The sequence below is a fragment of the Aythya marila genome, assembly GCF_965140915.1.
Source record: "Aythya marila genome assembly, chromosome: Z".
Lineage (NCBI taxonomy): Eukaryota > Metazoa > Chordata > Aves > Anseriformes > Anatidae > Aythya > Aythya marila.
In genome coordinates this window covers 84,384,409-84,396,434 of record NC_139080.1, presented here as the reverse complement: position 1 = coordinate 84,396,434, position 12,026 = coordinate 84,384,409, and the positions used below count along the sequence as shown (strand labels likewise).

Genomic DNA, 12,026 nt, shown 5'->3' with positions numbered 1-12,026 from the left:
AGGGTCGGCGCCGAGCCTGCCCGCCGGCCGTGCGTGGCGGAGCGGAGCGGAGCGAGCGGCCGCAGGCCCTCGGCGCCTCCCTCGCCTCGCCTTCTTGTGTTCTGTTTTTGTGTTTTTTTTTTTTTTTTATTATTTTTTATTTTTATTTTTTTCGTCCTTTATTTTTGTACGCGCTCGCCGTACACCATGGTGCTGGGGAAGGTGAAGAGCCTGACGATAAGCTTCGACTGTCTGAACGACAGCAACGTCCCCGTGTACTCCAGCGGGGACACGGTCTCAGGAAGGGTCAGCCTAGAAGTGACGGGGGAGATCCGCGTCAAGTCGCTCAAGATCCACGCGCGGGGCCACGCCAAGGTGCGCTGGACCGAGTCGCGCAACGCCGGCTCCAACACCGCCTACACGCAGAACTACACCGAGGAGGTCGAGTACTTCAACCACAAGGACGTCCTCATCGGCCAGGAGCGAGGTGAGGGGGGCTCTGCCCTGCCCTGCCCCGCAGCATCCCTGCTCCCCCGCCGTGTGTGTGTGTGTGCCTGTGTGTGTGTGTGTGCGACTGGGGGTGAGGAGGGTGAAGACAAAAAAAAAAAAGAGAGAAAAAAAAAAAAAAAAACTCTTGGGGGGCACTCCGGGGTTGTTTTTGCGAAGTTTCCACCCTTTGTTAGAAGCGGTTCAATCCTGTTTGGGACCGGTCCTGGCGAGAAGGGGAGGGGAGGGGGGGGGGGGGGGGGGGGGGTGCTGCTGCTGCCGCCGCTCGGCGGCGGAGATTGGCTGCGCGCGTCAGGTGGTGGCGATGACTTAATTCCTAGCACAGGAAAATAGTCCCCGAGCCGGTTATGTAATGGGGGGCGCTCCGCAGCCCCCTCTGTAATTATTGTTTTTTATCATTATCACTGTTTTTTGGGGTGCCCTCCCCACACACACACACCCTTCTTCAGCCTGCAGCACGTTCGCGCTGTGCTGCTGGGGTGGCTCCGCTTCGCTCCGCTCCGGGGACGAGCTGGCTGCTTCTTCCCCTTCCTTCTGAGGAGAAACCTGTCTTTTTTATTATTATTATTGTTGGTTTTTTTTTTTTTTTCCCCCCTTTGAGCTTTTCTTTTGCACAAGTTTCTCCTGCACCCTGCACGGAGCCTTCTGTGAGAAGGCTCCAGGAGACCTGTGCAGAAGCAGACCACAACCTCCCTTATTTTTTTCCCCCCTTATTTTAAATTCTTAACGCCTGCCACCCACATTAACCCCCCATTTCGTGTTGTTTTTTTTTTTTTTTTTTTTTTAATCTTTGCTTTCAATTCCTGCCCCCAAACCTGAGGCAGCCCTCACAGCAACCCCCAACCCGTCCCTTGCGGCTGGCCCCCGTACGCCCTGCGGGGGGGCGGCGGCCCCGTCCCAGCCGCCCACCGCTGCGGCTCCGCACCTCGCGGTGCGTGTGGACGGAGCTGGGCACAGCGGCCGGCGGCTCCGCGAGGAGCCGCGCAGCGCAGCCCCGCGGCACGGCACCGCTCCCCCCACACCCGCCCCGCTCCGCCGCCTCCCACCGACTGCCTCCCCTCGGAGCTGGCGGCCGGAGCCCCGCCCCCCGCGCGCCGCCTGATTGGCCGCTCGCCGTTTGTTGCCTTGTTGCTAGGGCGATGCCAGCCGCTGATTGGCTGGCGGGGGTTGGGGTGCTGACAGGGCTCGCGCTTCCCCCCTTTTATCCCCCTCCCTCCCCCCCCCACCACCAACGGCCCCCCTCAACGGCCGCCCGGTAACGGTCGCCGCGCGCGGCCCTGAGGGGGGCCCGGCCCGCAGCGGGCGGCGTGAGGGGGGCGCGGCGGAGCCTTCCTCCTCCTCCTCCTCCTCCTCCTGCTCCTCCTGCTGCTGCCCGTCCTCCGCCCGCCCCCCGGTGTAATGTATACCGTACGTATACGCGCGGCTGGCTGGGATCCGCTCGCGCCGGTTTAGGCCGGTCCTCTCCTGCTCCAGCCGGGCCGCTGACTGACAGCGCGGCGGGGCTGCTGAGCTGGCAGGGCGGCCGCGGGGCCGGGCCGGGCCACGGAGACAATGAGAAGGGGGGCGAGCAGCACGGCCGCCCCCCTTCCCTCCACCCCCACCCCCCCTCCTCACCCCGGGGCCCTTCTGCAGCCTGGAGGGGCGTTTGTGCCACGCGTTCCCTCCCCTCCTGCCCCGCTTCAGTTATTCATCGTTTTTTATCGTCGTTTTTCGCCGTGGCGCGGTATCCGAACGCGAGCACCCGTGTCTGTATAGGACAATGGGAGCCTAAAATCCGGTGTGCTTCCATTACAGCTCCCCACTATTCAAGCAGTTGCCTTCTCCACACCATCCCGCTGTACCTGTGAGGGTATTCCAGCCCTTTTGTGTAGGAGGTGCTCGGATATTATTTATTTTCCCCCCCTCCCCCTCAACTTTCTGCTGCGACAGAGTCAGCGTTTTTTCTGGTTTTTGTGGTAATTATATCGGAATAAACCACAAATTTGTGGCGGCGTTTTAAGCAATAGGAGAAATCATAACCGCAAGCAAAGGTCGGCGTTCTTGGAACTGGCAAATATTTGCTCTCCGACCAAGACTGAGTTAAACTCCTGAGATTCCATGGGTTACCTCCACGCAGTGCTGACCAGGCAGTTTTGCCATTTCTCTGTGCCCATGAATTTGGTGCTTTCCAGGTGGTGCTCGGACGCCTTTTCCACCACCACCCTCCACCCTTTTCACAGCCTTTCTTTGGTGATTTCGTTTTTGGGTGCTCTTGCCAGCCAGCAGAGCGGAGGGACCTGAATCGCAAAGTGTAGTCTTACACAGCAAACTTAAAGCCACGTATAAGACCAGTTAATACCACAAAAGAGGTCTTTCCCATTTTGAATTTTAACTGGAAATCATTGTCAAAGCATGGTTTCCACTACCAATCCTTCAGGCAGACCTTGAAATGGCAGCAGTGACAGCTGTGTCCCCGTTGAGAGGCAGGGTTATGAATTAGAGCAAACAAGCCTCCACTTTCACACAAACCTGCCCATTTTATGCACCTCAAGCGCTGCAGCCCAATCCAGAAGGCCAGGTTCCTGGGACACCCTATTTCAAGCCTCACAGTGAGCGTGCAGATCCCCTTCATTCCCCAAGAGAGGCCTGTGTAATGTGCTCTAAACCTAAAACATTTGCCGATGGGTTACCATGTTGGGTTTTTGCCTCCTAGATGATGACAACTCCGAGGAAGGCCTTCACACAATCCACTCGGGAAGGCATGAATATGCATTCAGCTTCGAGCTTCCACAGACGTAAGTGTGCCTGCCTGTAATGCGCCACAACGCCCAGAGGCGCGCCTGCTTTGGGTGGAGGGGAAACCTTTTCAATGGTGGCAGGAATTGCGCTGCCGCAGAGGACATCATCTCCTTCAACTGAAGAGGTTGCTTTCCCACTTCACAAAATGGGAGCATGTTGCTGCCCGGCTCCTGCCCACTCAACCAAGTTGTAACTGATTCAGTGTCTTACAGTATTTCACCCTCCTCCCAAGGTGAGGGGTGCATTGAACTGGTTTGAGTCCTGCAGAGCGGCTCAGGTGCCTTCTAACCCAGCCTGCTGGCAGGAGCCATGCAGGCCAGCAGAACTAGAGATAAGACTCCAGCTAGATTCTCTGGGCTCAGGCGGGAATAGATGTGACCAGTTTAACTATCTCTGAACAAAAGAGGAGATTGTTCTGGTTCAAGTAGGATATATGTGCACGGGCTGGTCTCTGTGCAAAGAGCCTGGATGGAAATGAGCAAATGGATAAGGAGGTGAGCCCAGAAACATTCCTGTGCAGCATCCCATTTGTCTGAGAACAGACGAGTGAAGTGAGAGTGAGAGAAGTGTTAAGATAGAGATTGTTCCCCACTCCAATGGCTGAAGAGTGTAAGGTAGATACCGTCAGCAGAAGGTTCAAACATAAAGGAGCTCCCAGCACAGAAACCAGCTAAGATGCAAGTTGCAGTGAAACCTAATATACAGGAACAGAGAGGGTCAGAGCATGGGGAGAAAAATGAGATTCCTCCTTTAAAAGGCTAGCAGTGAAGTCATTAAAGTTAGGAAAAAAAATGGCAGAATGTTACATGAAATAGCACAGTTTCTCATTAAAGCTGGTAAACCATCTGTTTGTTACGGGTGCTGGCTTTAGCAGAACCTGCAGATGATAAACACTTCAGCGGGTCAGTTTCAAAACGAGCAGCATAGAACTTGACAGTAGATATTCCTGGAACGCTTGTAAGACCTGTATTTATGGAGATTTTTAGAGGAAATTTACTCTTCCATTGGAATCTCAACTACAAAAAGCCATAATGCTAGCCTTACCTTGAGTTGGAAGGGATGAAAGAGCAGGATACATCAATGTGAAATACTTAGCATGAAATTAAAGAGGCAGTGAAGTCTGCAAGCATTGGTCAAAACAGGCTTAAGCAACCTGAAACAATGACTGTGCAACCAGCTTCTAATAATACTGTAAAAAAAATAAAATGGCTGGTACTAAAAGCGTAAAGGCTTGAATTTTGACACTGCCAATTTGCTATTTCTTGGTACTATCCATGGAATATTTCCGAAGTTTATTTTAAACAAATTACAGAGTGACAGTGGGAAGGAGGAAGACATTCAGGGGCTTTCTTGATATTTGCCCTTAAGGATATGCAACAGGATGAAATACTGAATATGGATTAGAAAATAACCCTCCTTCTGGATCATCAGAAAAGTGAAAATTCCAGATAGGCAAAAATGTCAAGCCTGTAACTGGTAAAGAATTATTCTAGTTCAGCACTAGGATGGCGTTCCCAGCAGAAGATAGAGAAGCTTTGTGAATAATTTAAGTTACATACTGCAATGTATCAAAACTGAAATGCTTCAATAGCTTAATACTTTGTTTTAATCAAAAGTACTGACAATTGGAGATATGTAGATTATCAACTTCTTTTGTCTTCTCATTTTTATGATGTTACAGGAAGAAAAATGGTAACGCTGAAAAGTTTGGAGAGCTTTCCGCATCGTTTTTTTTTCCAAATCCCATGAACAACTTCTCTTAAGAGTTCAGAGCAGGGTAGCCCTGACCATTTTGTGTGTGTATACCTATGCATATACACACACACACATATTTTACATGATGTTCTAAGCTGGTCTCATCAAGGTGGAGGAAAATCAGAAGGCACTTCCAGTAGCCTCCCTCTATTCAGAACTCAAAATTGAAATACTTAACCCTGCTTAAGATGAAACAACTTAGACGCTACTGTGTGTTCTGTAACCACTAAAGTAAACCAGACACTGAGATACCAGCCGGGCAAACAATACACTTGCAGTTACGAAATACAATGTCCAAAACAGTAATTGGTTGATACTGATGCTAATTTTAAGTTGGTAGTCTTAATGTGGCCTTAAAAGGGCATGCTAAACATGAAAGTGGCCTCTTAAGTTCAAAGGAAATGTGAACTCTCCTGGCATTCTCTAGTGCAATTCATTAATTGATTCTTAAAATCTGTGCAAAACTGTATGAGGATGAATTGGAGATGATTTTTTCTCCCATATTTAATCTTGAATTTTTCTCAGATATGGAAACTTTGCAAATAAGTTACACTTCCTTAAATATTATAATGCATTTAAAATACAGTTATACATACTAATCCCTAATCTGATCGATGATATCATTACTACAAAGAGTGAGAAAGATTTTACTCAATTTTGACCTTTGTGTCCTGCACAGACCACTTGCTACCTCATTCGAAGGCAGACATGGCAGTGTGCGCTATTGGGTGAAAGCCGAATTGCATAGGCCTTGGCTTCTACCAGTAAAATTAAAGAAGGAATTTACAGTCTTTGAACATATAGATATCAACACTCCTTCATTACTGGTAAGAATTGACAGAATTATTCTTTGTTTCTGGCATAAAAAATAATGAAGTAAAATAAATGAAACAATATCAACATCGAACTTTATCTAATACTTATTTGCTAGTTTAACAACGGCTGATCTTTTAAGCATTATATCAGTTTGGCAACTCTTTAATTACTGGTATTTTGAAAGCTAACTTATCCTGTACCTGGAGTTGCTTTGTTTCTGAGATGTGTAAAATGCATTTGCCAATTTAAAGTTGATACTACTAAATTGTAACTTGTCATTAAGAAGGAAATTTTTGTGAACTGTTCCTCTGAAATTTTAAATAAAGAATAATACATGCAAGGAACAGTGTAACTTCAAAGAACGTTTTAGAGAGAGACTGCTAACTTAAAAATGCAAAGTGAAAAATGTACTGGCGTGCATAATTGATAATTTCCATATGGATGCTTTTCTACCAATGGGGAGAAATTATCACAATTCTGTATGATCTTTTTCTGAAATGTCATTTCATTAAAATCATTTCAATATCAAAACCGCTTTCAATGAGGCAATTAAATCAATCTGGCTTAAAATTCCTTTTTTCCCCCCCCTTTTCTCAAACTAATCTATGGGAGGGGAAGAGAAAAAAAAAAAAAAAGTCCATTGAAATAGGTTTCTTGTGTGTGGGGATGAAAAATCAGACTTGAAGAGGAACACCGGCCTTGCACAAACTCCATTAAAATCAAAAGACTCCCGTTTGACTTTAATGGGCTTTGGATCAAGTCCGAAATCCTGATGCTGTGTAAAATAACAAAGTCTGTTCATTACAGATGATACGGGATCGTTCAGAAACAGAGGAAATAGCAGTAGTCAAGGTTACAGTACTTTAGTTATTGTTTCTGAAATAACAGCGTAATGGAAAGTCAGAAGATGTTCCAATGAAAAGCTTTGCCAACAGTATGTTGGTATATGTAGGCTATGAAGCCTTTTAAGTTATACAGTATTTATTTTATGTATATAAATTGTTTTCAAGTGTGACAGTAGTATGGAGGCTGGCAGAAGAAACAGTGTTAATGAGAAATGGGATTAGGACATACTGTTTGCCTGCCTAGTGCCATTTAAATTGCTTGAGCTTTTTTCATACAAATGAAACTGTCTTTGTTTATCAACATGGGTAATACTAAGTGCATTACGAAAATTACTTTTCTTGTAGATTAAAATGCATGGAGATTGGTGGAACTATTTAATTAAACGGGCAATGTTGTTCTTTTCTTGCAGTCACCCCAAGCAGGCACAAAAGAAAAGACTCTCTGTTGTTGGTTTTGTACCTCAGGCCCAATATCCTTAAGTGCCAAAATTGAAAGGAAGGGCTACACCCCAGGTACGTAACAGAAGTAATTAGAGGAAATGTTTTTCCTTTCCTTTTTAAACTTCCATGAAAACAAAATATTAAAACTGATCTTACCATTTCGGTCTGCATTCAGCAATCTTCCCAGTGTATTGTTAACTAGGTTGCTAGTTGTGTCCCCAGATTGCTAAAGGACACTTTTGTTAAACTTGTACACTTTTTTTTTTTCCTAAATTAGCTAATGCTATTTTATAAGCCTACCACTGTTAACATCAGTAGATGCTTTTAAATGTGTGATGCAGTGGTATCAGAACCCACCAGTGCATTAAAATAATGTGCAGAAAGTGGGAATTTGCTAAAGCCTGTGAATAAAAAGGATGTGAAATTCTGTTTTGTTTCAGGTGAATCAATTCAGATTTTTGCTGAGATTGAGAACTGCTCTTCCCGTATGGTGGTGCCAAAGGCAGCCATTTACCAAACACAGGCATTCTATGCCAAGGGGAAAATGAAGGAAGTCAAACAGCTTGTTGCCAACCTGCGTGGAGAATCCTTGTCATCTGGCAAAACAGAAACCTGGAACGGCAAAGTGTTGAAGATTCCACCTGTTTCCCCTTCAATCCTCGACTGTAGTATAATCCGTGTGGAGTATTCACTGATGGTACGTTGGGTGGGGTCTACTTCCCTTGAGTGTGTTCGGTTTCTATCACTCCTTACACGTGGCTAACAAGCCACTCTGTACCAGTTGCAAAAGAAATACGTACCACAATACATAAAATATTAGTATCCCAACAAAATTTTTGGTTTTCGTAGTAATTTTACATAAATCTTGTAATTCCTTAAACTGTTGTGTGTTAGCTAAACAAGTGAGTCACAATTAGATGGGTTTCCCATGTGTGCACTCGTGTTAAGAATCCTGACCTGCTTTTAGTGTGGGGAGCTTGTCTCCACAGGGATGTGGGCTCTACAACTGACCATTAGGAACAAGGGCCTCATGAAAAGTTCTATGGAAAGAGAACTTCATGTAATAATTGTAAATGATCATACAAATCTACGTTTTAATCATACACCTCTCCCTTTTTTCCTCTCTTCAGGTCTATGTCGATATTCCAGGAGCCATGGATTTATTCCTTAACTTACCACTGGTCATTGGTACCATTCCTCTACACCCATTTGGTAGCAGAACATCAAGTGTGAGCAGCCAGTGTAGCATGAACATGAATTGGCTTGGGCTGACACTGCCAGAAAGACCAGAAGGTAACTTGACAATACAAATCCCAATCAATTTGCTACTCTGTTGCTTTGAATTTCATCTGCTTTGTTTGTTGCTGTTGTGCTAGCAGACCCAAATTATATCCTTTCATAGTACAGACCACAGGAAATCCCTTGTGGATGTTTCCTTGACACCTACTTGTGCTCTGTGGAAGGACAGAGTTGCTGTCCTCCTAGCCTTTCTCTCAAGAAAAAGCAGTGAAATCCTGCTGTAAGTGAAAGTGCCTGATTCCATTGTGTCTCAGACTTAGCTAACAAGGCTGCTGTGTGAGAAGATGCTTCTGTTTTCAGTAGCAAATTGCTTACTGAAAGAAGCTCCTTCCCTGTGTTCTCACGTACCTAAAAAACATCCCTCTTCCATGTGCAACTCTCAGTCTTAAATTTATAGAGTCCAAAGAACTGCAGTGCCTTCCTATACAGAAATGAAACATTCAGGGTGTGTTTTAAATCCTAAGGGAATAATTAAGCCACAGTAAGGAGGCGCTAATCTGTTCTTGAACTTGAGTATAGTTTTAGAATAAAATAAAATGGCCGTTTCTTACTCTTCCTTTCATGTTGAGCAACTTTTTAAGTTGCTGATGATTTATCTACCTGCTGGTGCATCTTACAATGACAAAAGTTTAATATTTATCATGTTATATATTTTGACATGCATAAGAACTGTTGTTCGAACTGCGTGTACCTTTTCCCTGCAGCACCTCCTAGCTATGCAGAAGTGGTCACGGAGGAGCAAAGACAGTCCAGCCTTGCACCCTTAGCTGCTTGTGATGACTTCGAGAGAGCTCTGCAAGGACCGTTATTTGCATACATCCAGGAGTTCCGTTTTCTGCCTCCACCTCTCTATTCAGAAGTAGGTACCTCAGACAAAACACAATATGGGGATTAATTCACTCTTTTTCTGAACTCTGTGTTGTGGAATACATGCAGGAAGTGTTTTCTTAATAAAATCAGGAAAACACACTAAAATGTTTTTAGCCAAGAAGCAGCAATAAGATGACTTCATTTTTTTTTTTCCTTTTTAAATCAAGATGCAGATGAATTGTGTCAAGACGCTTCCATGCCTGCTTCATAGCATGGGTTACCCACAATTTTTTAATGACTTGTGCAACCTTAAATTTGAAAGGTGCCTTGTCAAGTGCCTTGGCTTGCCTCTCATGCTCTTTACTGTACACTTCTAATGATTTTTAGAAATTTCCTGAGTGTTGTTTGGAATGACAGCAACTGTTTTTACACGTGTACACACACATGTGGCTTTGTCTGTGTATGATTTCAGAAGCTTCATGTAGAAAAGGAACAAAGGTATTCTTACACAGGCATTTCTTCAGCAGTTGCATTTTAGTTCTGGAAAAGCCACTGTGATAAAAAGAAAAGCTTGACTGTGATAAAACTTTAAAAGCTTCCTATGGTTGTATCTTCCAGGTAAAAACAGTAGTGTAGGACAAAAGAAAAAGTACTGTCCTTCAGCTAAAGCTTGCCTGAATTCACTCACTTTGTAAGAAAACAGCAATATGTAGCATGATGCACCGTTTCCCCCCCCGCCTCTGATTCCTTTGCCTCTTGAAACACCAGCCTGCTACTGAGTGGGCAGAAAGGGCCACTTCATTTGTGTGCTGGAGGCTTCTCTGACAATCGTGCTGCAGCTTAACTACAGAATGCAGCACGTGGATGCTTTTCATTTTAGGTACTTAAAGGTTGAGAATGCAGCTTGCTTTTTCCCTTAAACTGGCAGTATAAAATTAACCACTAGAATGTTGTCTAGAAGTGTGCACTTGGGTAGCTCTTGCCATCCATCTTCAGAGTTGTAAGTGAGATTGTATCCCTTCTTCCTTCTGTGCAGAAAGGAAAGTGTTAAGGTGTAAAGAAAAAAAAAAAACAACACTTTCATAGGTTGAGGATTAAATACTTCTAAATTAAAAGTAGGATGACCTTCTACTGATAATTCTGTCTAGTCTGAAGTAATCTTCTCAAATCAATTCAGTATTTTTAAATGACTTTATTTTAGTGGTGCAAGTCATACATACCCTCTTTTTATTCAACAATAAATAATACAAAAGATCTGTGCTACTAAAGCTGAGCTTTTCTCATGATTTTCCATAAACTTGCTGTCAGACTGTAGTTTAGAATCTTCTGCTCTAGTAGTACTGCTTATTAATTCGTCATTCTAAGTTTTTTTTATCGTGTTAGTTCAAATTATTTCAGTAACTTTGGATAAGGGAATAATGTTTTACATTGATCTTTATTAACCTTGGGAACTTTCGTTTCTGCCAGTTCTCTCTAAAATAACCCGGGTTGTAATTTTTTTCTCCTTGTGTTGTTCAGATTGATCCAAACCCAGATCAGCCCACAGATGACAGACCATCTTGCCCCTCTCGTTGAAGGAATCCATAAAAAGCTGACGTGACTTGGGTTTTGAATCGTACCTGCCATGTTGAAGGTCAAAGAATCATAGTGGAGACGCTTTCGAAGGAAGTGGTTTTGCTCTTGCCTGTATGGTGAATAAATGAAAACAACCTGTGATTATGCTTTGAAGCCTACAATAACATTGTAGGACTGCTCCACATGCTTGAAGACCTGAGCTTCCCCCCCCTCCCCTTTAAATACTGGCACATACTAGGAGCAGCCTTACTAACCTACAGTCATGTGTGTCAAAACACTCAAACCACATTGTAAGAGAGGGATGGCTTTCTCTTATGATTTTGAAAAATTTGCACATGCTCATTGCTTACATTGTGCGGTTCAGTGTCACTACAGCTTTTTCTCATTTATGCCGCACTGTTGTTACCCCCCTCTTACTTGTTTGTGGTCTGCACAACAAGGAGCAAAAGAAAGCTTTGACAAAAAAAAAAAAAAAAAGAAAAACAGCAGCAGACTTCAACAAATGCACTGACTTTTTCTTTTCTAATTTAATGTAGCCTGGACTTTACCTGCATATGCACATGCTCAGAATTGTCCTAGTAGGCTGGTCATGTATCACCTCTTCAGCTTGGATCCTGTTGTGGATTTATTTACAAACATCAAATGCCTTCAAGCCAATCCTTCTTGCTGTATGTTTTGCAGCCTACTGTAGTAGATAAGCAACAGAAATGGGGATATTATAGGGTTTGGGGATGGAGAGATACCAGAAGGAAACTAATAGACTTTGTTGAGATTATATTCCTTCTTGATTTCTTTTAAGAATTTGTTGCCTTTCTACTATTATCGCAAAGCAGCATTTTGTTACAGACTGCCTAAAAAATCACTTAATCTCAGGTGAACTCATCACTTGCCAAACTGTTGGAATGCTATTTGTTTTGTTACATTGCACTGTTGAATTACTTCTTTGTTTTGTGTTTGTGTTTTGTTTTTGTTCTTTATTTGAGAGGGGGATCTGCAATAGGGACATACACAAAAGTTACAAAAGCCACCCTCATTCCCTTTTCTTTCTACATTACGAAAAAGATGTTCAAGTTGTGAAGCTTTAAAAAAAATAAAGGCACAAGTGAAAGCAGCACCTGTAGACACCAGCTCAGCCTCGAATGACTTTTAAAAGGAAATAGGCAAATGCTGTCCAGGATTCATAGGCAGAGAGATACTTCAACTAGTAGGGATGGGAAGGGA

At 44.1% G+C, this 12,026-nt stretch overlaps 1 protein-coding gene across 4 annotated transcripts; it reads left to right on the top strand.

Moving 5' to 3' along the window:
- Positions 1 to 6: 6 nt before the first annotated feature.
- On the top strand, positions 7 to 11,760 carry ARRDC3 (arrestin domain containing 3). Of its 4 annotated transcripts, XM_082783695.1 has the most exons (9): positions 7 to 466; positions 2,281 to 2,360; positions 3,179 to 3,260; positions 5,699 to 5,846; positions 7,091 to 7,193; positions 7,562 to 7,818; positions 8,252 to 8,414; positions 9,125 to 9,279; positions 10,749 to 11,760. In XM_082783695.1, exons 6-9 carry the CDS (start codon positions 7,609 to 7,611, stop codon positions 10,803 to 10,805), a joined length of 585 nt encoding a protein of 194 aa, XP_082639821.1. In that variant the 5' UTR covers positions 7 to 466; positions 2,281 to 2,360; positions 3,179 to 3,260; positions 5,699 to 5,846; positions 7,091 to 7,193; positions 7,562 to 7,608; the 3' UTR covers positions 10,806 to 11,760. The 4 variants fall into 4 exon arrangements, with proteins under 4 accessions (XP_082639821.1, XP_082639819.1, XP_082639820.1 ...); XM_082783693.1 differs by lacking the exon at positions 2,281 to 2,360 and having other exon boundaries at positions 37 to 466; XM_082783694.1 differs by lacking the exons at positions 2,281 to 2,360; positions 10,749 to 11,760 and having other exon boundaries at positions 37 to 466; positions 9,088 to 9,268.
- The last annotated feature ends 266 nt before the right edge of the window (positions 11,761 to 12,026 follow it).

Coding starts and splice junctions, on each gene's coding strand:
- ARRDC3 (XM_082783693.1), top strand. CDS start 187: ATGGTGCTGGGGAAGGTGAAGAGCCTGACGATAAGCTTCGACTGTCTG. Junction 3,261..5,698: donor AGCTTCGAGCTTCCACAGAC/GTAAGTGTGCCT, acceptor TGTCCTGCACAG/ACCACTTGCTACCTCATTCG. Junction 7,819..8,251: donor GTGTGGAGTATTCACTGATG/GTACGTTGGGTG, acceptor TCCTCTCTTCAG/GTCTATGTCGATATTCCAGG.